The sequence below is a fragment of the Lissotriton helveticus genome, chromosome 11 (assembly GCF_964261635.1).
Source record: "Lissotriton helveticus chromosome 11, aLisHel1.1, whole genome shotgun sequence".
Classification (NCBI taxonomy): Eukaryota; Metazoa; Chordata; class Amphibia; order Caudata; family Salamandridae; genus Lissotriton; species Lissotriton helveticus.
Window position 1 is genome coordinate 914,667,697 of NC_136072.1, and position 22,426 is coordinate 914,690,122.

General features: G+C 46.6%; 1 protein-coding gene across 2 annotated transcripts in view; it reads right to left on the reverse strand.

Annotated features, from left to right (window-relative positions):
- The window catches only part of RASL10A (RAS like family 10 member A), a 119,438-nt gene that overhangs the window by 18,443 nt on the left and 78,569 nt on the right, over nt 1-22,426 (reverse strand). Inside the window, exons 2-3 of one of the 2 annotated variants that reach the window (XM_078667181.1) lie at nt 10,961-11,074; nt 8,378-8,502 (exon numbers count right to left, since the gene is read on the reverse strand). In XM_078667181.1, coding sequence (XP_078523307.1) covers nt 8,378-8,502; nt 10,961-11,074 — 239 coding nt within the window. The remainder of the gene's footprint in view (nt 1-8,377; nt 8,503-10,960; nt 11,075-22,426) is intronic. The other variant, XM_078667182.1, reaches the window with a different exon arrangement.

Here is a 22,426-nt window from a genome sequence, read left to right on the forward strand (position 1 = left end):
TTGGCGGTTAACTATGCCTCAGTCCTAGTGCTCGGCGATTTTAATTATTGGCCCACGGGCCCTCTTGAATGCACTTCTTCTAAACAATTTACAGAGTCACTCCAATCTCTAAATTTCGTTCCCCACATTCCAGTTTCGACACACACTCATGGACACATGCTAGACCAAGTTTGGTCCCTTAACAGCGCTCTCTCGTCCATGTCTGTGTCCCCTTGCCCATGGTCTGACCATGCCCTAATCTCATTCTCCCTCCACCTTGACCCTGTAATTAAGGCCCCGTCTGTAAAAAACACCTGGGCGCGGAACTGGAACCGCGTTGACCTCCCTTTGTTATCCTCTTCTCTCCTTGACTCCTTACCCAACCTGGCGGGTCTATCCTCTTCACTGCAAGCCACCGCCATTGACACCTGGCTTGCCGGTGGCTGCAACCACGTAGCCCCCCTACGTAGGATTTCTACTAGAAGACCTAAGGAGTCAAACCGGTGGTTCAGTGTTGACTTGAAGGATAAAAAGCTGACCCTCCGGCGAGCTGAGAGGCAATGGAGAAGGGACTACTCCCCCTTATTGAAAACCCAATATCTCACATTATTAAGTGACTACAAAAAAGCTATTATTGAAGCCAAAACCGCCTATTTTTCAGCTAAAATCATGTTGGCAGAGAACAAAGCTAGGGAGATTTTCACAATTGTTCGTGATTTAGCCTTTTCTGAGAGGGCTACACCTAAACTCCTTCCCACCCAGTCCTTATGCGATTCACTGAACTATTACTTTCTGGAGAAAATTATTAAAATCAAGACCAATATTTCACTTCCCTCTCCTACTTATGTTGCCCCTCTCCCTCCCACGGTTCAGAGCTGTCTTTTTTCAATCCCCCCTCTTACTGAAGAAGTATTTTTGGAAATACTCCCTAAGGTAAAGTCAGGTTCCCCGGCTGACATTTGCCCGGCCCGTAATCTTCAACAGATTTACTCTGTTTGCACTCAACCCCCGATCACTCTTCTTAATAGTTCTCTCGCGCAGGGGGTTGTGATCTCTGCTTTCAAAACTGCCACAATAGTGCCTATTTTAAAGAAACCTGGAGCAGATCCGTCTGCCCCAGCCAATTATCGTCCCATCTCCCTGCTGCCCTTTTTGGCCAAGGTGCTCGAGCGCCATGTTACATCGGCACTCAGTGCCCACGTAGAAGCCTCTGGGGGCCTGGCATCTCGCCAGGCGGGTTTTCGACCCAGGCACTCTACCGAGTCTGTTGCGGTGTCGGTCCTGGATAACCTCAGGGAGGGCATGGACCAAAACAAACATCAGGCCTTGGTGCTCCTCGACCTCTCCGCCGCTTTTGATACGGTGGACCATCCCATCTTGCTTTCACGTATCAGAGCGGCGGGAATCGGGGGTTCAGCCTTGGTCTGGTTGTCGTCCTTCCTGAGGGATCGCACCCAGGCTGTCCGGCTGGGGGATTTCACGGCAAGTCCACTCAACATCACTTGTGCGGTCCCTCAAGGCTCTTCTCTTTCCCCTCTTCTGTTTAACCTCTATATCTATCCTTTAATTTTTGCTCTTCAACAGATGGAGGTCACCGTATATAATTATGCGGATGACCTCCAGCTCATCTTTAATCTTTCTTCTTCGCCCCATTCTCTCTCTAATTTCCAGTCTATTATGATTTTTATCAGGGACTGGATGAGCCACAACCATTTGAAGCTGAACCCCGATAAAACCGAGTTGGTTCTCACCGGTGGCTCTTCCAGCCCCTGGAATTCTTTATTTTGGCCCCCGTCCTTAGGTCTCCCCCCCACCCCCTCTCTCACAGTTAAGACTTTAGGCATTAAAATGAACAACACCCTTACCCTTCACTCACAAATCAGTTCTGTTGTCTCTTCCTGTTTTCTCACTCTTCGTACTATCCGCACTGTTTCCCGATTTTTTTCCCCCCTTGCACTTAAACTGATTATGTCTGCTCTAGTGATCTCCCGGCTGGACTATGCCAATGCCCTGTATAATGGCATTCCAGCCTACAGTTTAAGAAAGCTTCAACTGGTGCAAAATCAGGCGGCCCGGCTTGTGTACGGCCTTTCCCGATCTCACCATTCCACCCCGTTATTGAAGGCGCTCCACTGGCTGCCTGTCAGGGAGCGTTCTCTCTTTAAAACTGGTTGCATGGTTTTCCAGGCCCGTCAGGGCTCAGCTCCTGCCTTTATTGTCTCCCTGATAAGGGAATACGTCCCTACCAGAGAGCTGCGGTCTTCCTCTCAATCCCTGCTGCAGGTCCCTCGCTACAAGCGGAAAAAATGGGGAGGGGCCAATTTCTCATTCCTGGCACCTAACTTTTGGAACTCCCTTCCCGTCCATCTGCGGTTGACCAAACACTATCCGCTTTTCCGCAAAGGTCTAAAAACCTTCTTGTTCAATCAGGCATTTCCACAGTAACATATCCTGTGTCTCCCTCCTGTTAACTGTGCTCTCACAGCGCCAAGAAACCGTCTAGGTGAATGCTGCGCTTTATAAGTATTTTAAATTCAAATTCAAATATCTCCCTCAGCATGGTCTCCACATAGTGCTCTAAGGGGCCAGTGTTGGTGGATTCAGGAATACTTGTGATTCTCAAATTCTTATGGCTGTACAGTGCCTCCAGGTCTTCCTTTTTAGCTTGGATCACCACCAGCACCCTTTCCATGTTCAAGCATTTAGTCGTGACCGATTACAGGTCATCTCAGCTCTCTATATGTGTTGCTCCGCCGTTGTGATCCGTATCACTTGTTTGTCCGGTTTTGCCGTCATTTGGTCCATTCGTAGATTTAGTGAGTCAATCTTTCCATCAATTGATGGCAGGCTTTGCTGCATAGTTAGCAGTGTGGTCTCTATGGACGAGGTGCCCTGTGATTGTAGCTCTTGCTCCGAGTCTGACTCGGAGCAAGAGTCCAGTGCACAACTTCGAGGGTGCCTCAGAAGCTGCACAAGTAGCAAAGAGCAGGCTTTTCAAGATGGCCGGTCCCACGTCCCTCGTTGCCTCCACGGGTCTCAGCCTAGCAGGGACCGTGGATCGGGGTCAGAGAAGTCTGGAAGTCTGGCTCTCGTCGGACTCTGTGCTCGGGCTCTGGCAGGAGCGTCGACAAAGTAAACTGCAGATCGCTGGATGGTGCCTGTTTGCACAGGGTGATCACTCCTTGACCACAAGGGAGATTCTTCAGTCGTCTTCTGTGAAGGAGATCGTCGAAGGTCGAGAGTTTCATTTCAAGTTTCAGTTCAGGATAAATCTAAAGTCTCTTGACTCAGCCCCTACCTATATACTAATCTGAGGTGCTGGATTACCTGCTAGGTCCCTCCTATGGGTGGGAACAGGGAAGGGGGTGGTTACACCCCTATCCCTTTGTCCAGTTTCGCGCCAGAGCTGGGGCTGGAGTGCCCCAGGAACCGGTTTGAACCGGGATATGCATGGGACACCTTGTGTGCCCCAGGCAGTGTCTCATTTCATTCAGCCCTCCCTGCCCCAATACACTATGGCCTGTCTGGGGTGGTGCTAGCACCTCCCAAGACAGGAAACCTATTGTCCAAGCCTCCCTCGCTGGAAGGACTCCCAGCAGCAGGGGGTCAGACTTGTGTCTGTGGCAGCAGCATCCATTTTGTGATGCTGAGGCTCTGGTTAACTTTAACTGGGATTAACAGGAACAACATGTCTTCTCCCTCTAGAAGGGTGGAATGCTACCCTCATTGCCAGAACTGGCGAGGGGGTAGTATTCCAAAGCGTATGACACCTTACACAACATGTTTTGATAAAGCCAAACCAAAGTTAGCATTTAACCGCGAGGATTATAATGCACTTAAGAGTATATGGTATGGCTATATCATAGAACAGCTATAAGGACATGGTTCCGAAAGCTGCAGACAGGCTCAGCTCATGCTAGAGCCTCATCTCACATAAAACCAAGCACTCTGCCTTCAGGATTGTTGAGGCCTGCCATAGGAGTGACTTATAGGTATATATGTTTGTATATATAATGGTAGGTATAGGAATACTATACCTAAGCAAGGGGTGATCACACGACCTTGCCTCAGCTGAGTGATCAGCCAGTTGTGTCAGTTTGGATGGCCAGCAAGGGGTGACAAAAGATATGCTGCAGCCCCTGGTAGGCCTTGGGTGCACCGATGCCCTGGGTACCTATGGTACACTATACAGGGACTCACAAGAGTGACCCAATATCCAATTAGGTATGTACCTAAAGTACATGGAGTCCATTTTACAGTGAGAGCAGATAGCCTGGGGCCCTGATTAGCAGGATCCCAGGCCAACTAAGTCGAAAACCAGCTAAACACAAGGCAAAAAATCTGGGGCAACCATAGTCAGGCCTTCCTACAAGCCCTCCGTGAACTACGTCAGCACCCACGTCGCTGTCCCCGTCCACTGACCACTATTATGGCTCTCTGCACCAGCCCACTGCTGTAACACGGGTTCAGCCGTCTGGGTGCGGGGCTCGTCTACACCTCTTTTCGCCAGCTGTCACAGCAACCCACAACCTCAGCCCCTGCAACTTTAGGGACTGAGACCACCGAGCCACCTTTCCAGTTGAGCCACTTCACTGCCAGCTGTTAGCCGCCATCTTCTTGCTGGTCATGCCCACACGCGACCTCCCAGCCCGAGCTGTATCTTGCTGTCACCTCTGCTCTGGGCTTTATTTCTAGGATGTGCAAACGCCAGTGGCTGCTTAAACAGTATGTCCCCTCAATTACGGGCAGATGGCAGTCTGACTGTAGGAATGTTGGTGGATTGGAGTTTCCAGCCAACAGAGCTACACTAGAGTGCGGCCATCTTGCCGTGGGCTCTCTAGCGGCCCCAACCAGCCCCAACTGAATTGCTAACAGTGCTCCCAATATTCACCAAACGTCTAACTGTACGTGAAGCACTGATTACATCTTCTGCTCTACAAAAGCATCAATTGCATTTCCAATTGAGAGCCCAGCAACAATCACAGGTCCAGCTCTGCGCTTGGAATCTATAAAAATTCAAACTGTGGACTTGGAAATAATATATGTATGTCTCTACAAACAACAACTATAAAACTAACTGACCGACCACCATTCAACACACGAGATACACCTACACCAGGCTTATACAACCACCTCAGCGCCAAACTGATGGCACCTTTTCACTATTCAACAGCTCAAAAGCAACATAAAACATAAACATCAACACATTACCATTCAAACATCATAAAATACTACCACCACATTATTGTGCACCCAACACAGACCAAGGGTCAACAAAGGGCGTCTGTTTGCCAGTAATCATGTCCATCAGAGGTACTACACAGGCAGTGGTGCCCTTTCCATGTACTTTCCCACAAAGGAATATAGACAAACCTTTGGCAGTATGTTGCTAAAAACACAGCACTCAGTTTACTCCTGTTCTGCTTACACTCTTGCACAATTTAGCCTTCACAGCCACCACGTCACAAGTTCAACACTACATCCAGTATCTAAACCACTTCAAAAGTAGGCACAAAGTCAAGCAAGTTATGTTAAGTTCAGTTCTAAAGTCAATATTTGTAACTCCTACAAATTTAAGTACAACATCAAACATGTCTCCCAAAGAAAACTACCACTATACCTACAAGTTTAATTTAAGCAATACAAACAAAACAGGATATATCGCTCCAGACTTGAACCAAGGATCATCATATTACCTCACCAGAAGAAATACATAGGAGGCACTGCTTTCTCAGTGCAAGCCGTCAAGCTCTGAAACTCACTACCAGCCAAGATTCAAAGCATTCAGAAGCATGTACACTGCAGAAGACCTCACCCCACAACCGTGGTACAGAACCCGGAAAGATAATCTCACCTTCCAATATAATTTACACCCCACCGATGTGAAAAGAAATCGAGCACACTTCTTTCTATATTGCGGTAAGCTTATAAGAGCTGATCTAGCTTGGGTATTATATATGGGATAAAGTACCTCCTGCCGTACATTATAAAATATTCCTAGTCATTAAGGAGTTCCATACCCATGTAGAGGAACAAGAAATAAGACTGAGTTCCTTTGTAAGGTTATGGAACACCGAGGTGACTTGCAATATCCTCATGATGTAAGCCGCGGTTTACTTTAAACCATAAAACACATGGTCACACCATCACCTTTTCCATAAACCACTTAAAAACCTTGATGCGTAGTTCTTACATATGAAAAAGCGAGCATCTTTGCAAACGTGAAGAATAAAAATAAAATCTGTAGTGCAAAATTAAACATATCAAAAACCTGTTCGAATTTTGTTGCAAACAGATATTAGAAACAGTTCAATACAAGTCAATTAAAAAAAAAAGTGCAGTAGGTCAGAATGTGTAGAAACATGCACAGATTCTAGCTTATCTCTATCTAAGTAGTGCAAAAAATAAATATATTCTCTCTGCATGTCATTGTAAGCAAGGCCATTGTAATTATGCACTCGAGTGGCTGTGGCAATTTTCGTATAATTAAAGATTTGCTGCATTTGCCACATAATCCGTCATCTACTGCATAATCTGTAGATTAAAAAAATGTTGTTTCTAGCTCAAACGGTCCAAAAGTTGATAAAAAAACAGTGACACTATTGCCACTCAGTGGAAGGCCCTTTGCAAGGGTTGACTGGTCACCTTTATGTAGCTTATTGCTATATTTGGGTGTTAAACTGGTACTAATGAGGTACAACTACTCCCAGACAGTGTTAGCAAGCTTAAAGATTACAAAATAATAAATACTATTTCAAAATGTACCACGTAATTTGCCTTTTCTTGCAGCATAATTTACACAATCATGACGCATAATTTGACCCTTCTCTGCCGCATAATTCCCGTTGCCCTGATTGTAAGCTACTAAAATATAGCAGAAGAAAGTAAAGCAATGTTTCGATTGTTGCTTTAAACAGCTACTTTAATTATGCTCTGTAACCTGGGCTGTTTTTCCGCTCAACTGCTGGCTCTGGCAGCAGAAATTATGATGTTAGAACTCGAATGTTATAACCTTATAATAGATGAATTCTGACTCCTTTTCGTTATAATCGGCGACTTGGTGCATCACAATTACTGGCTGCAGTTTATACAGGGATTACAGAATCCTTTGTAATATAAGTTAATATCAATTCATACATTGCTCTTCTTGCTCACAGTAACACTAATGCCGTAACAATGAGCTGTCAGTAGCCATCTGTTGCTTCATTCACTTACACTCACATTAGACATATCTGCTATGGGTCTTGCCATGGGTCTTGTCTATCACCCAATTCTGTAACAGCCCGTAAACCAGCCATCACCAAATGAGCAGGCATGGAATGAATGAAGAGATCTGCCACATGCTGCTGGCCAATTGGAAGACTCTTATCTAGTCCCAAACTTCAGATAACAAGTAGCTCCATACTATAACTGCTTCTTTACAACTCAGTGACATTCAGATATGGAATGATTGTCACAAACGCCACCCCTGGAGATCTCCCCACCACTTCTCTCTCCTGCCAGGCCTGCAGAGGACCGTAAACGTTTAACAAAATATCAATTTGGACAGCCCAATGCAGTAACCAGGTAAGTAGACTATGAGCATAAGAAATAACATAAAGGGGCCGGCAGAGATTCTCAAAGCGACCAACTTCCTGAACACCATAACCTGTGCATCTACCTCTCGTACCTGTTCATCCACCACACTGCTAAGTGCTGCATCCCAAAACACGATAACCTCACCTTGGTGGTCATCATGTATGGCATGGGAACACTACCCACACAGAATCTAAAAACAAAGACAAAACCCTTCCAACCATAAACCCTACATGGCGTATCCTGCTGCCCATGTAGGGAAGTGCATCAGTGTACAACATAGGTGTTGTTAGTGCAATATAAATGCAGCAATACAATACATATCCAATTCTCAAACCCCTATGTCTAACACCTACCCTGTGCCTAACACTATGCCCAGCATCAGTAACACCTTTTGTGAACACAGCATCAATAACGTATCTTATTATAGAACCAACCTACTATAATCAGATGACACTACCCATCTGTGCACTAAGCACTCATCTCAGCTGTAAAATATCACAACCTCTAACAGTAATGCATAAACAATAGTTGTTCCACGAACTGTAGAACCCTCATCAGTCAAGTCCAATTACAGACACACATAGTACCTAATGATTTATTGCACAATGAAATACTACAGAATTAATCTTTCCTTTATTTGACTGCTCTACTCAAACTTTTATCTGTGTCCAGTTGTCAAAATGTTCAACTCCGTGTACCCAATTTCATCCCACCCCCAGAAACGATGCAGACACTGTCTACCCCCAAATGTGCAAGCAGGCCCAATCACATTACTCGCACACCTGGCACACTCCACATTTCAAGTCAGTTTCCTTCACACCTGTTTTCCATTATTTGTAGTCGAAGGGTCTTCACATACTCGAAGCTCTCCAGACTGCAGATGTCATAGACTAAGATGTATGCACAGGTGTCCCGAAGACCACGACACTTCATGTCCGACCACTCCTAGAAAAAGAGAACAAGAAGCGAAGTGTGTGAAGGAAGATCTACATGTGTACACCTGTGAAAGGAAGCAGAGCAAATGCAAGCCTACAGTTCAGTGTAATTTTGCGTGAACAATCATCCTTTCTTCATGCTCATCCATTCTCCATAGCAAATATTTGTGCTAAGATGTGTGGCCATGAATAGGTTGCTTTACTGGTGTGTGGCACTAAGTCAAAAGCAAGTTTCGGTATTGTCTATGAGGTGTTGAGGTTTTGGGGTAGTCAATGCTTTTGTGCCTCACAGTTTTTTATTATGTGTATGCCCATACTGGTGAGCGATTTCATCGTTGTGGAAATACATGGAAATTAATGGGTTTCTGGAGTGCCCAGTAGGCGAGGTACCATGTCTGATTGGCAGGAATATCTCTTAGCTACGCATTAAAATTCTGCCTGGACATGGATAAGGGACACCATTGCATCAGCAGTTCCCCCAAACCAACCCACACATAATTGAGATGTTCACTGGCACTGGGAAGCCCCCTGGCGTAAGTCAGCATCACTTTCCAATAAACTGCATCTCAGACATTACAAACGTTGGCAAAGCCAACAGGTCTCGCCTTTATGATACGAGGGCTGACCTGATACATCTACCAATGTTTGTCTGCAAAGCATTGTTTAAATGATTTAAAGTAATAAAACATTTCAAAATAATGGAGAAAAAGCAAACACAAATGTTAGGGTATAACAAAACAGTACAGTGAATCCATGGTTTTCAATTTATTTTATACATGGCATGGTTTGTTTTCAAATACTTTTCAATTAGGAAACTCCAAACAGAAATTAAAAACAATAAGGAAGCGACCGAATGTTAGGAGAAATGCTTCCCAAGGCCGAATTTACTTTCCACATGATTCAGCCATTTCCTCCTCTGCACTTACCTAGGGAGCAGGTTTGTGGGCCTCTAGAAGTGTCATGCTAAGTGAAGATTCTGTCTCACACGCATGCAGAGTGAGAGCAGCAGAAGCCTCATTCCCCAGCGCCATGAAGGCCTTTGTGTGCCAAAGCTTGAGCTTTGCGAAATGCAGGAAATAAAATACACAAACCTTTAAAGACTTCTTTTGCGTCATACCCAGCAAAAATAGTCTAGTTGCTTGCTTTAATGGACATGCTGAGAGGGGAGGGGTGCAACAAAGAGCGGGGGAGGAAGTTTAATTTGGTGAAACAGCACAAGAGGGAGTAAACTAGCAAACACATGCACTCTCAAGGGGTGTTGAATGTAAAGGTAATACCATAATTGTAAGAAGCGGAAGGATAAAAGTCAACTAATCAAAAAAAGATCGTAATCAGGATATGCTCCAAAAAGGTAAAAACACAAGAGGGAGACAAGCCACTGAGTAAGAAACGAGCAAATGAGAGGGCAAAAGCCAACCAATGGTCATCAATGGGTGGGCTGTAAGCCCATTGTAGGCTCACGATAGCGCTTTTAAAACCAGATAGCTTCTGCTGTCTGGTAGGTTTAACCTAATAAACATGACCAATGGTAGGCAGCCCCCTCCCCTGCGTCAATTACCAGTAGCTCTATCAATGCAGTGGGAAGTCGCAGCAAAATATAAACTCTAGGCAATAACACCTGGGCATAAGTGAGTCACGCTTCAGGGGTAGAGGACCAGACCGACAAACTGGCCAGTGCATTACTAGGCAGGACACAACTTGACATCGATGAACAGCAGTCTAGTGCTGGCCATGCAACTCTTACTCAAAAATAAGTTGCACACTGGCTCGGAGGGGTGAATTATTTACTAAAATGAGAAGAAATCTGGCACTTGACTTGCCCCCAGCAGCACCACTGATAATGGGCAACAGCAGCCAGCCGTTCATTAGCAGAGTACTAGCACAGCTCTCCAACATGCTCACCATTCTTCACATAATTATGCAGCACCATGGCACTAGCTAGATCCTTCACATGCATAGTTTATCAGCATACACTGGTGTGGAGAAGAAATGATCTGGATCAGTTGAGCAGGACGTGGCAATTGAACAGCTGCTTCTCTTTGGTCTTAGAATCACTCTTTCACTGAGCAGTTCCCTTGAGTACCGGAGCAGTGCCCCCGGCACCAAGGTATCTCTCAGAAGAAGGGAATAGTAGTGAGCAGCCCTGTGCAGCTACATGCTATCATTGAGTGGCACAATAGACCCGGTCATCCCAGGGAGTATTGATCAGGTCTGTATTCTTAACTGTTCAGATAGGCAGTATTAAGAGCCACCCCTGGCATAATTGTGACACATATAAACAAGCGCGGGATTTACGGGAATACTCTGGTTACAAGAGAGCACCGTGGGTATACGCGTCCATTCCTTCGACAAAATGAGCAGCAACGCTAGCATAGCAAAGCAGCATCAGGCATTAGTCCCCAGTGGAATATGTCACTCTATTATATTTGAGTAGCCCATGTTTAATAATTAGTCACAGTTTTGCTTACATGGAAGCTGATGGCACTTCCGACAAGCCAAGCAGGCGCTGCCACCAGCAAACAAGTGTGGCTGGCAGAAGCTGCTTTGGAGTGTTGGGCCTCAGATCCTCTCGGGGTCACTTCCTGCAAAGATACAAAACATACAATTACTTAGTTGGTCTGAAGAACCAAACATATAACAATAATTGTGCTCTAAGATGAGATAAATGTAAAGGTGAAATATCAGGAGCTGACAAAACGCCTGCACTGCCTAAATTGAAAGATCCACTCGCCCGACTGCCGCCAGTCAATTTAGCACCTGGGGTATGTTTGACAATTAATTTATTTATTTATTTGTAAAGCGCAACACTCATCCCAAGGGATATCAAGGCGCTGGAAGCGGAAGTACAAGGCCAATTCAAGAACAAATCTTTGTCTAAGTTCTTCCATCTTCATCAGCAGGCATGAACAGCCAGGGAATCCTATACAGCATGAGGACAACTATTCTAATATGCAAAATCAAACCATACCAGGCCGACTTAAATTTCAGTACACACCCCGGTCCACTCTCACTTGGGTGATGACAATTCCTTAACATTAATCTAGCTCTACTTAAAAAAAAGACAAGAAAATGTATACCACAACACCCTCACCTGGATGAACACTCCCGGCATTCCCCTCTAGGATGTATCACGTTCAAGGCCAGTTGCATCATCAACAAGGCAACAACCTGCAACTGGTCACCCAATGTAGAAGAAACGATTCCATGAGGAAGGTTTGACCAAGAGGTGTACAAGGGGGAAAAGGCGAGAGTGCTCTTGCTGTGCACCTAGGATCTAGATTAATAGTCTCTCTCAGATCCAAGTTGCCTCGTACAATACCGATATTGCTCCTAGAACCCTAGATTCAGACAGCGAATGATAAGAAACTTTTTTCGGGTCTTGCTGTTATCATAATGTTTGTTCCCACATTAATGCCCAGTACTTTGCTGCTCACCAACTAAATTTGCGTTCTATAAGATGCATTGGAAGATAACAAGTAATAAAGCCCGACAGGCATTTATAAACAAAGTAAAAGCACTTAAATCAGAAGAATGATGTCTACACACCGCAAAGCAAAGAAATTGCCATCAACTTTCACAAAGATCCAACATGAGGAATGTCACAGGCTTAGACTCTCTTCTTAGACTGTATGGAGGGTGAACACGATGGCCATTGTTCGTGGTCCATCAAGGGCAATAATCACTGCAATGGTGGTAACCCAAGTGCAACAATTTGTGGCTCAACACTCAGGAGCAAAATGCACCACAAAGTGCGCCAGTGAGATTTCTGCTTTTCTGCTTCTACACTTGTCCTTACCTATAACCATGCTGCTGAGCACGACGGCATGACCAAGCATTGATGGAGTAGGGCGCAAGAAACTGAGCCCCCACAGCGGTAGGCCCCATTCAGCAGAATACTGACTCCCTTACAGAGTAGGGGCCCATAAAGTGATGGGAGCCCCTCTTGCCCCAGAGTGAGTGCAGGAAGCGAGAACATTCCTGCATTCACCCAGAGGGGTGAAGCCTAGGGCAGCGGCCACATGGGCGACTTCCCTAAATGGCGGCCGGGGATTGCCAATGAGCAGCAGATGAAAGCCTCGAACGACCGTGTTGGCAGTGCTCTTGTTGGACCTGGCGATCTGGTGTGCGATCTGGTGTGCAGCATGTGGGGTCCCTGCTGGAGTGGCAGTGACAGACCCGGGGCAGAATTGACCCGGCAAATGAGACCAATGGCAAAGGCAAGGCAACACCTGGACACAAGGGGGGTTGCCAGCAGCCATGAATCACAGAGAGCCGGCTGGCAAAGATGGGCGTCAAAGAAGCTGACAGAGGGGTGCGCTGGAAGGAGGGAGGCCGGCACAGCAACTCACGAGCTACTAGTAAGGTGTGGCATAGATCTCGACACCGGGGGCGCTAATAGTCACAGCTGCCAACTAAAAGGGAGTGGAAGGCCTGAGAAAACTCTCCGCTGTACCCCTATGCTCGGAATGCTGCATAATGTGCCTGGATGAGGTCTCCTTGAGCAGAACAGAGGGTAGTGTGGCCCAATACCCCGGAGAAGGAAGCAGCACCCTTGGCCCCCCCACTCTGCCTGAGGCAAACACAAATCGGGCAATCGGACCGAGACTTGTGGCAGTATTGTTGGTAGCGCCAGAGGGGTTGCAAAACAACTGAGAGGAACCCCCTCAATAGGGACTACCCCGAGAACTGCTGTACGCCTGCCTGAGAAGCGGGAGCAACTGGGGGCTGAACAGAGATGAGAAAGGGATGCCCTCCAGGAACTGTGAGTAGCACCCCCAATGCCCCCTCCCTGGTGACGGTTGGCTTGTATGGTGGGAGAGTGAAGGGTGGCCAGCCCTGCAACGGGGCGCAACCGCAACAAAAGGTGACTGAGGGGAATGGCGAGGAGGTCCTGATGGGGATCACGACAGACCTGGGTGCCCTTCTTCAATGGTGTTCGCACTCAGGAGACCTACAGGGCTAGATGGCCCACCAGGTGTGAAATGGTTCAGCCATGCAAAGGTGTGAGATCAAAAGAGGGAACCAGGGGCATAGTTGTTGACATCAAGCAGTGAAGGGTGAGTAAGGGTCCACCGATGACCACCCCAAGGGGCACTGGGCCTGGCAGTGGTGAGATTGCGCCAACTTTGATGGTACCTGACACTATGGTGGCAGTTCACAATAGGGAAGTATGGCGGCAACGAGGCACATGAAGAGTTATCATTAAGCTGCAGGTTGCCGACCACTGGAACACGAGGGGAAGGGGTTCTACCTACTCCACTCCCCTACTGCTCCTTAGCCACCTATGGGGAAGGGAGGAGTTCGGCGGTGTTGCGGTACGAAGATACGACTGGATGGCCATAATCATGGGTAAGGCCCCCAGGAAAAAGAAAATGCCCACTTATGCCCATCTTCAGGTCAAGTTAATGAGGCTCTGAGTGGCGAGGGGACACCTGCTTCGCAGCCGGGGTCCTCCAAAGGGACCATCCTCGAGGGGACACTGAAAATAGACCACATAGGCATGACTTCACAGTGATAGGCCTGCCCAAGCATATGGAGGGAGACCGCATGCTCGATTTTCTTGAACACTGGGTGAGAGACGAGGTTGCACCGGAGGGGCTCCCTCCCGTCTTTGTGCTAGAGGTCCAAAAGCAGAGGTCCACATTTCTGGAAGCTAAAAGGTGCCTCTCCCAATGGGAAATTAGCTATGCAATGTTGTTCACTGCCAGATTGCGAGTAACAATGATGTGGGAGGTGCAGTTCTTCCTGATGCCACTGGAAGTTGATGAGTCGCTCGCTTGACAGGCACACACCACCTGAAAATAGCCAGGCGCACCAGAGTAGAAAAAAATGCAAACCAAGTCGAGGCACAGAACCAGGAGCGACAGCAGAGCAGCCTCCTCAAAAGCAGAAGTTCAACAAGAACAGCTGTGTGTGGTGGAAGTGGTGGTGATGATGAGCGGATCAGGGGTGAGCCCCCCTCGACCCTGGGAGAAGATTATGCCTGCGACTCGGACTCCAACCATAGCTCGACCTCCGGAGAGGGCTTAAATTCTGTGCTGCCTGGAATGGCTGAAGAACTTCTGTGGCATGGACACCCTTTGCTGTCATGGCTCCAGTCACTGGTGGAGGTCACCATTCGGGTTCCCCGCTGACCCTTTAGAGAGCACTAGGACCCCCCCTTGACAGCCTGCCAATGATTGCTATAAGTTGCTGGATGGCGAGTCGCCCAACTTGGGAGGATCGGACCAGCACAACCCTTTTCTTGAGTTACACATGGGTACACCCACAACTGGTTGCAGTTGGGTTGATTGCTGTTTGGTTGGGAGTTGTTTCCACACAAGTCGTGTCCACGAAGGTTTACCGAATAAGCTACAGCCCAAGGAGGGTGTGATATGCAGGAAGGCCAGGGCTAGCATTGGATGCAAGCTGTGGGGCAAGTGCATTTCTAATGGAGCGTTCCATAAACTATTGGTTCATATCCTGGAACATTCAGGGGATTAATAATATGGCTAAGAGGTACAAAGTATTTTCCTATCTTAAGAGGCGGGGGTGGTCCATATTGCCCTATTCAAGAAACACACCTCACAGCTCAGGAGGGGTTGTTGCTCCAGAGGTGGAGGGACCTGGCATTCTACAACACATACTCTGCCTTTGCAAGGGGAGTACCTATTTGGGCGAGTTACAGGGTCTCCTACCAGAGGACTGGAGAACTGGTGGACCCGGCAGCCCACTATATAGTAGTATTGTGAGGCTTAGCTGGACGAGATCTGGCAGTGATTAATATTTATGCCCGAACGTGGAGGGGAGCATTCATTGAGGACCTGTCTAGAGTAGTGGCACCCTACCTAGTCCTCATAGGGGTACTACAACTGTGAGGCTTATCCTGAGCTGGATAGGTCCCATTCCCCCACGGGGAGATTCCCCAATCATTAGGGCTGCTTGTATGTTTGCTGGGTAGCAGGCCCAATGGGGACTGGTAGACACTTGGCGCCTCACCCAACCAGCGCCCATGGATTCTGCTTTCTTTTCAAGCCTTCATGAGCTGAATGTGCATTTAGACATTAGACACCTTCCTTTGTTCCCTCAATATGCATGATCAGTACACAATATACAACACAGAGCAAGAACTATATCGGATCATATTCAGCTACTGCTATAACTGAAAATGGGAGCAGACTCAACCCTGTAACCCTATGTGGAAACTGAAGTCCATGATTGGAGATAGTATCAGACAATAGTCTGAGGACAGTACCGGGACATCATTCACCCCACAGCTGGAATGTAACGCTTTCAAACCAGTGATTAGAGGGCAGTGCAAAGCAGAAATAGTGGGTGTCCGACGCACTTTGTTAAAAGAGGTAGATACACTAAAAGTGGAACTGAGGAAGGTAGAAAAGCAGACGCCGGGATACCCAGAACTAAAACAGGCTCCGGTAGACTCTAGGAAACTCCTAGTGGGACAAATAAAAAAACATAGATGTTTGGACTATAGGGAATACATGATCCGGGCACATGCAAAGCGTGACAGAGCTGGCTCGCTAATCCGGCTAAATGGAGATCAGTAAAAGTTGAACTAGAAACAGACCTAGGGGAAAGACTCTATAGGCAAGCTGATATTAATGATCTCTTCGAGGAGTATTACTTCCACCTGTATGAGAGCGCTTCCACACACCCAGTGAGTGCCACAAATGATTTCCTATAACCACTGGCCATGCCAACACTCACACAAGAGGAGGCTGAAGAATTGGCTCTTCAGGAAATAAGAAAATAAGAGCAGCACTGAAGAGCATGGCATGGAAGAAAACATCTGGGACAGATGGGCTCTCGGTTGAATTCTATGTCACATACGAAGATATACTGACGCCCAACTTAGTAGAACTAAAGGGCAGCAAGAGATATAGGGCACCTGCCGACCTCCACCTGTGAGGCCTTAGCATATCAGTTGCAAAAAACGCGGAAGTCGTCACATGATTGCAAAACATATCTACCACCGTCGATGCTTAACATCGATTATAAACTGCTTAGCCGGATTTTAGCATTAGGCTTCTACCTAGCTTGACCAAGTTAGTGCACCCAGATCAAGCTGGGTTCATCCCAGGCTGTAACACAGCAGTTAACATACGGAGGCTGAGGACGCTGATGGCAGCTGACACCTTTGATCGAGGAGAGACAGTGATATTTGTGGTCGACATAGAGAAAGCTTTTGACAGCTCAGAGTGAGATTTTGTCTATAAAGTAATGGGGAAAGTATGAGTGTAAAGGGGATTCATTGGCTGGACCACACTGATATATACAGACCCTACGGTCCGAGTGAAAACTGGCCGAATGATCTCTCAGGGGTATGCAGTGGACCGGAGCACCAGGCAGGGCTGCCCACTATTATCACTGCTCTTTGCGCTGGTGATGGAACCATTAGCCTGCAACATGAAAAACGGAGACAATTACCGGGGGGCGACTTCATCATACTGCCCTATATGCTGGCGATCTGTTGCTATTGTTACGGTATACTGACGCATAGACAGAGGGAACGAGGAGGCTTCTGGATATATTTGAGTCATAATCTGGCTTAGTGGTGAATTAGCAGAAATCACGACTGTTCCCAGTGACGAAGGACCAAAGGCACCCAGAGGTGCTGAGACCACTGCAATGGGAACCGTGATACTCAGCAATACCCAAGGTTGAAAATATTCCTTGACAAGTCCCAACTACTAGAAGGGAATGTGGGGGTGGCTGTCTGATTCCTCCTGGCGAGTGGTGATTTTTGGAAGACGCTTCCATTGACAGTAGCTGGGCATATAGCTGTTAAAGATGGTGACGCTACCCACACTGCTATACCTTTTCTCGGTCCTGCTAGTGTGTATTCCCAATGTTCTCTTCGCTGATTACAGCCTGTATCTGAGGCATGAGCTGCCAGAGAGTGGCACTAGCGACCTTGTAATGACCTGTGGGGGTAAGTGTACTAGCAGTCCCTGACTTTAAATCCTACTACATTGTGGCGCAGTTACAGTGCCTCACGGAATTTGTGGTTGGTAGGTTGACCCCAGAACGAGAGGTTAGACCATTTGTACCAGAGCTTCAGCAGCTATGCCGGGTGCTCCTGGCTACCAACAACCTTATCTGAAGTGCACTAGTGAATTCAAAGTGATGCAGCGCTGCTGGATAAGAGACTTACCCAAAATATGGGTGCAATTTCTGTACTCACCTGACCTACCCACAATCATTTTAGAGTTGCTACCACATGGGGGAGACTGGCGGGGGTTGTTTGACTGGATAGCTGCAGGTGTGGCTCATGTAGGTGACCTGTTTCGAGCAGAAGAACTGCTCTCAATCGAGGACCTCAACCTAGAATTCGACCAGCCCCAGGGGCACTTTCTGATCCACTGGGCAGAGGCGATCAGGAAGCACTGGGAGGTGGCCAAGTCAGAGCCACCCAATTATAGGGGTTGCCAATTTTTGGCCACAATTTCTGGTACCTTCAATGCGGTCTCCTGCTTAAACAGTGCAATCAGAGCAGACATAGCGACATAGCTGGATTCAATTTCAATTATGATTTGGAACTCCAAGGAGATCCACATAAGGTATACAATAAAAGCTCCAAAGCAACAAATCATACAGTTCATAATAGCAGAGTAAAATACGTTCTGAAACCTATCAAGAATCTCATTATACAGTGCAAAATTCATAGCAGCAATGATCAAACATAGAACACACTCCACGTATGGTAAAAGTCCATGACGTATAAAACGCCAGTGCGACAGACAGCGTATATGGAGACAACTGCGCAAGTCAATTACAGTACAGTGCAAGGTCAGTGCAAGAGGCTTTAAACCATTTAAATACTCTAACAGCGTCAGCAGTACAATTCAAAATGCCCTGATATTCTACTTATAATGTGGAAATTATGTTACCCAAATTAGTCATATTCAACAAACCAGAGCAAAACACAATATAATAATCATTTCTAAAAAATATTTTAAAATTGTTTTAAAATGCTTAACATTTTAAAACATGCTTATTCAGAGGGAGGGGCCAAAAGACAATTCCGGGCATCCACCGCTGTAGTGATGTTATACTTTAAAAACACTGGTCTTAAAAATCAACGTCGTAATGGCTGTAGTGGGGCTACAGACCAAAAACACATAATTTAAATCCCGCACCCTGTATCCATCCAGGTCGCAAAGTCTGTCCTCCCTGGCTAATCCCTCCCATGCTCCCGTTATAATTCGCAAGGGGAGCAAACTCGGCCTTATTAACAGGATAGTTCTACTCACTCCATGGGGAAGATTCCAAGTGACATATGGTTGAGGTTCTACTCTCCATTTTTGTGTCATTCCTTAAATGCCTTAAACACAGTAGAGTATCTCTTTTTGTGAATGACTGCGTAGACTGTTTTTTTATGAGAGTTTAAGATCTGCTTTGGAAGAGGGCATGCTCCACTTTGCCCAATTTGCAACAAGTCTAAGGCTTTCTCATAATTTCTATAAATAATGCTTTTTCCCTTCAGGCATTTTTTTTTCTGTTTTAGCGCACCCCTTATAGAACTTTTATCCCTATTCAATAATGGGCTTGCTGCCATAGCAAATACATAGGTAGAAAGGAGCACAAATTCGAGCCCAAGGGCCGCTGGAGTGGATGCATGATTCAGGTTACAGATTTGGTGCCAAATATGCCCTTCCACCTTTAAAAAAAATCCCACTGCTGTTCATCCACGGTTTCGCAAGCGTAAACCAGAATAGATGGCTGCTATCTTGTCCAAGAAGAATTTAGTTAGAGTGTTACACCTATTCTCTGAAGGAGAGATGGAAGCTGAGGCTCAATCCAATGATGAGAGAGCTTTAACGATGGTAAAAATCTCTCTAGATGTTATTGCCATAGAATTTCACTTGTATCTTTACCAGCATTGGGGGGAGACTCTTAGTCTTTTCCCTCCCCAAATAAAATCTGGCAGCCCCCTTTGAAGTGTAACTATTTTTCTTAGAGGTGTAGGTATCGGAAGCATTTGGACGATGTACAAAACCCTATTAGGGACTGCCTAAGTTGTGGCAAGTTAGTTTTCTTCCACATCTCTACGTGGTTGGCTAGCTTGAGCACAATGTATTTTCGTGACTGCTCAACCCACAGAAAGGGGATTTCCCTTCTGTAGTATTCTGGCTTCCGCGACTGGAATCAACCTGCTGAGAATAACTGATTTTTGGTTGGTAACTTTGAAACCAGAGGTCTAACAGTTTAATCGTGGCCATGGGTACGATGGTGGAGCTGGACAACTTGAGGATTGAGTCATCAGCAACGTGTCATTCTTTATATTCCACCCCTGAAGGGACTACCTTTTATTCCAAACACCCTCGTATGTTAATGGCTAAAGGATCAGACACCAGGGCACGTAGAAAAAGGGACAGGGGCAGCCCTGCTTCATGCATCTGTATACCAAAATGACGGGAGGAACAAAGGTCTTGACTCACACAGACACTACCGGAGCATTATACCATGTTGGGATCCAGCCTTCTGTGACCACATGTCTCGAAATGAATGTTCCTTTAGGATTTGTTCTAACACCTCAGGATTCCAGTGACTTACTGAGGGCCTGTGTTCTCGTCAGGCTTTGCTCAGTAGTAGCCTCTAAAATATCCTTGCATGTGGGCCCTCCGCGGTCTTTTATTCAGAAGATCCATTGGTTTGAGTCCACATGCGGATTAGCAGTCTTCAGGCCCTAGTTATGCAGCCCTTACCCAGTCATGAAAGAGTTGGGCCTCGGCTGAGCCCACACGTCCAAGTTCCCAACTGGCCTGTGCTCGACAAAGGGGTAATCATATACCTTTGCCCAGTCACAGAATACTTCAGAGATTTCCAGCAGACAAAGATTGCGCCACAGGTTAATCGCTATGGACTCGCAGTCCCCCAGAAGCTTATCTTGGTAGTTCTAATATAGTGTGGCCTTTGCGGTGAGGCCAGGCTCTCTTTCTACTGCCCAGGACCCATGAGTTATAGTCAGTAATTTGTGTTTGCCGTCTAGATGGCTGTACTGCCTTGCAACACATAATGGCAGGCATCACAGATGGCTTAAGAACACAGCTGTTTCTAGATCTAATGTGATCTCCCTACGAAAGAGAGGGGCTATAGCTCCGCCCACATGCTGGTAGCCAAGAGGCCATATTTCCCCCCACTATTTGAGTGTCCACTGTTTGTGCTCCACACCTCCTGATATGTTATCAGGGTCCAGAGGGTCCATCTGCTCTAGAATGCCCAGTGCCCGAAGTACACAGGTCCCACAAGAGCATGGTTGGAATGCACAGCTATACCTAGGTGTGTGTCCCCGTCCCCCAGCTCCAGCAGAGCTGATGTTAGTCCGGATTCTAAGAGGGCCTCAGAGAATACTCTAAGCCTCTTTCCAAATACCCACGTGGTTTCCTTTATACTCTGGTCCACAATTTCTCCTATGGAACTAGTTCAGCTACCTAACAGGCTCCCAGACACAACAAACATGTCCAAATTGCCCTTGGGCCCAATGTGGCCTCCTGCAGTGCACCTTTGTTTCTGTCTTCGGGCACTGTGCTTCTCCCAGGCACCTCCACCAACCCCTTTAGGCCACCCTGGATTTCCAGTTCTACTTCAGGGTCTGGGAGGGGAAAGGCGGCGAGCAAAAGGGACAGGCTGCCTGCTCAAGCCCCAGGGCAGGTCCTGAGCCCACCAAGCCAATCAAGTATCTTCACGGCTACATTGCAAATGATTCTTCCATGCTTCCTTGTCTCGAGAGGAGGCTAGTAGCGGCTCTTCTTCATAGTGCTAGGGTGGCTCTGGAGCCTCAGACCTGGCTGCTATTCTATCCCCCATGATGCTTTTCACTGGGGATGTTGACAGCAGGAGGTGCATATCTTCTCCAAGGGTGTCAGCCCACTGTGCCACCCCGAGCCTCCTTCAAGATGGCAGGAATCACAGATGGTGATGGTGTACCACTAGGGCCACAAAGGATCAAAGGGCATTTTCTATCTCTTGCTGCCTATTCTTTTGACTCAGAGAGGGGCTGAACTGGCCAGATGGTGGGTGCTGGAAAGGTTGGGATGAAGCAGAGCTTCAGTTACTTACTTCTCACTCTATGCAAAGTCAAACCACCTCCCAAACATCAGTTTTCAACAAATATATACAAATTCCTGAAACGTGGATTTTTTCTTAGACTGAGAGAAATTGTCTTTTAATTCATTTTAATCTTATTTAATCAGGGTGTGCCCATCAACTTATCCTGAGACAATTCATCTACAATCAATTCAGTGTCAATTATTCGAACCACAGCCAGTGCTTTATAAAAAAAATATACATTTTTGTGCTATAAAAATGTTTTCCTGTTTATAGATTTTTTTACTTCGAAGATAGCAAACGGGTTAACAAGGAAATCAGAACTATTGCAGACAGAGAACCCTCTACACTTAGTAAGAGTTCTAACTCAAGCTCAGTCAATGTGTCCAGCTTTGATTCATTCAGTTCTTTTTGTTTGGTCCATAGGACAAGCAGAAATTAGTTTAAATTAATTCAGTTAATTTTGCTAGATGCACAGTTTTACTGTTAGGCTACAGTTCACCTGGAGTGGCTCATAGCCATAGACCGACAGACAGTCTTATGTAACTTTGCAGGAATGGCCCTGAAAAAGTATAAAACATTTTCTCTGACTGTTTATCTGTGTGTGTTTGTGAGTTATTGTGTGCGTGCATGTGTTAGTGTGTGTTAGAGAGATTGAAGAGAGGGGCAGACAGGGCTCCTATGTGTCACTGTACACCTACAGCCTTGTTGGGGAGGGTAAGGTATGAGACTAGAAAGATGTGTTTTACTGGACCCTTTCTCAGTTTGTTTTATTTCCCAACCAAGACAAAGCTCTGTGGCACCGAGTCCCTCGAGATAGAAAATACACAATTCAAACTACGGGCTTTAGAACCCCCTTGGCACTTGGAAGAGGAAACAGGAGC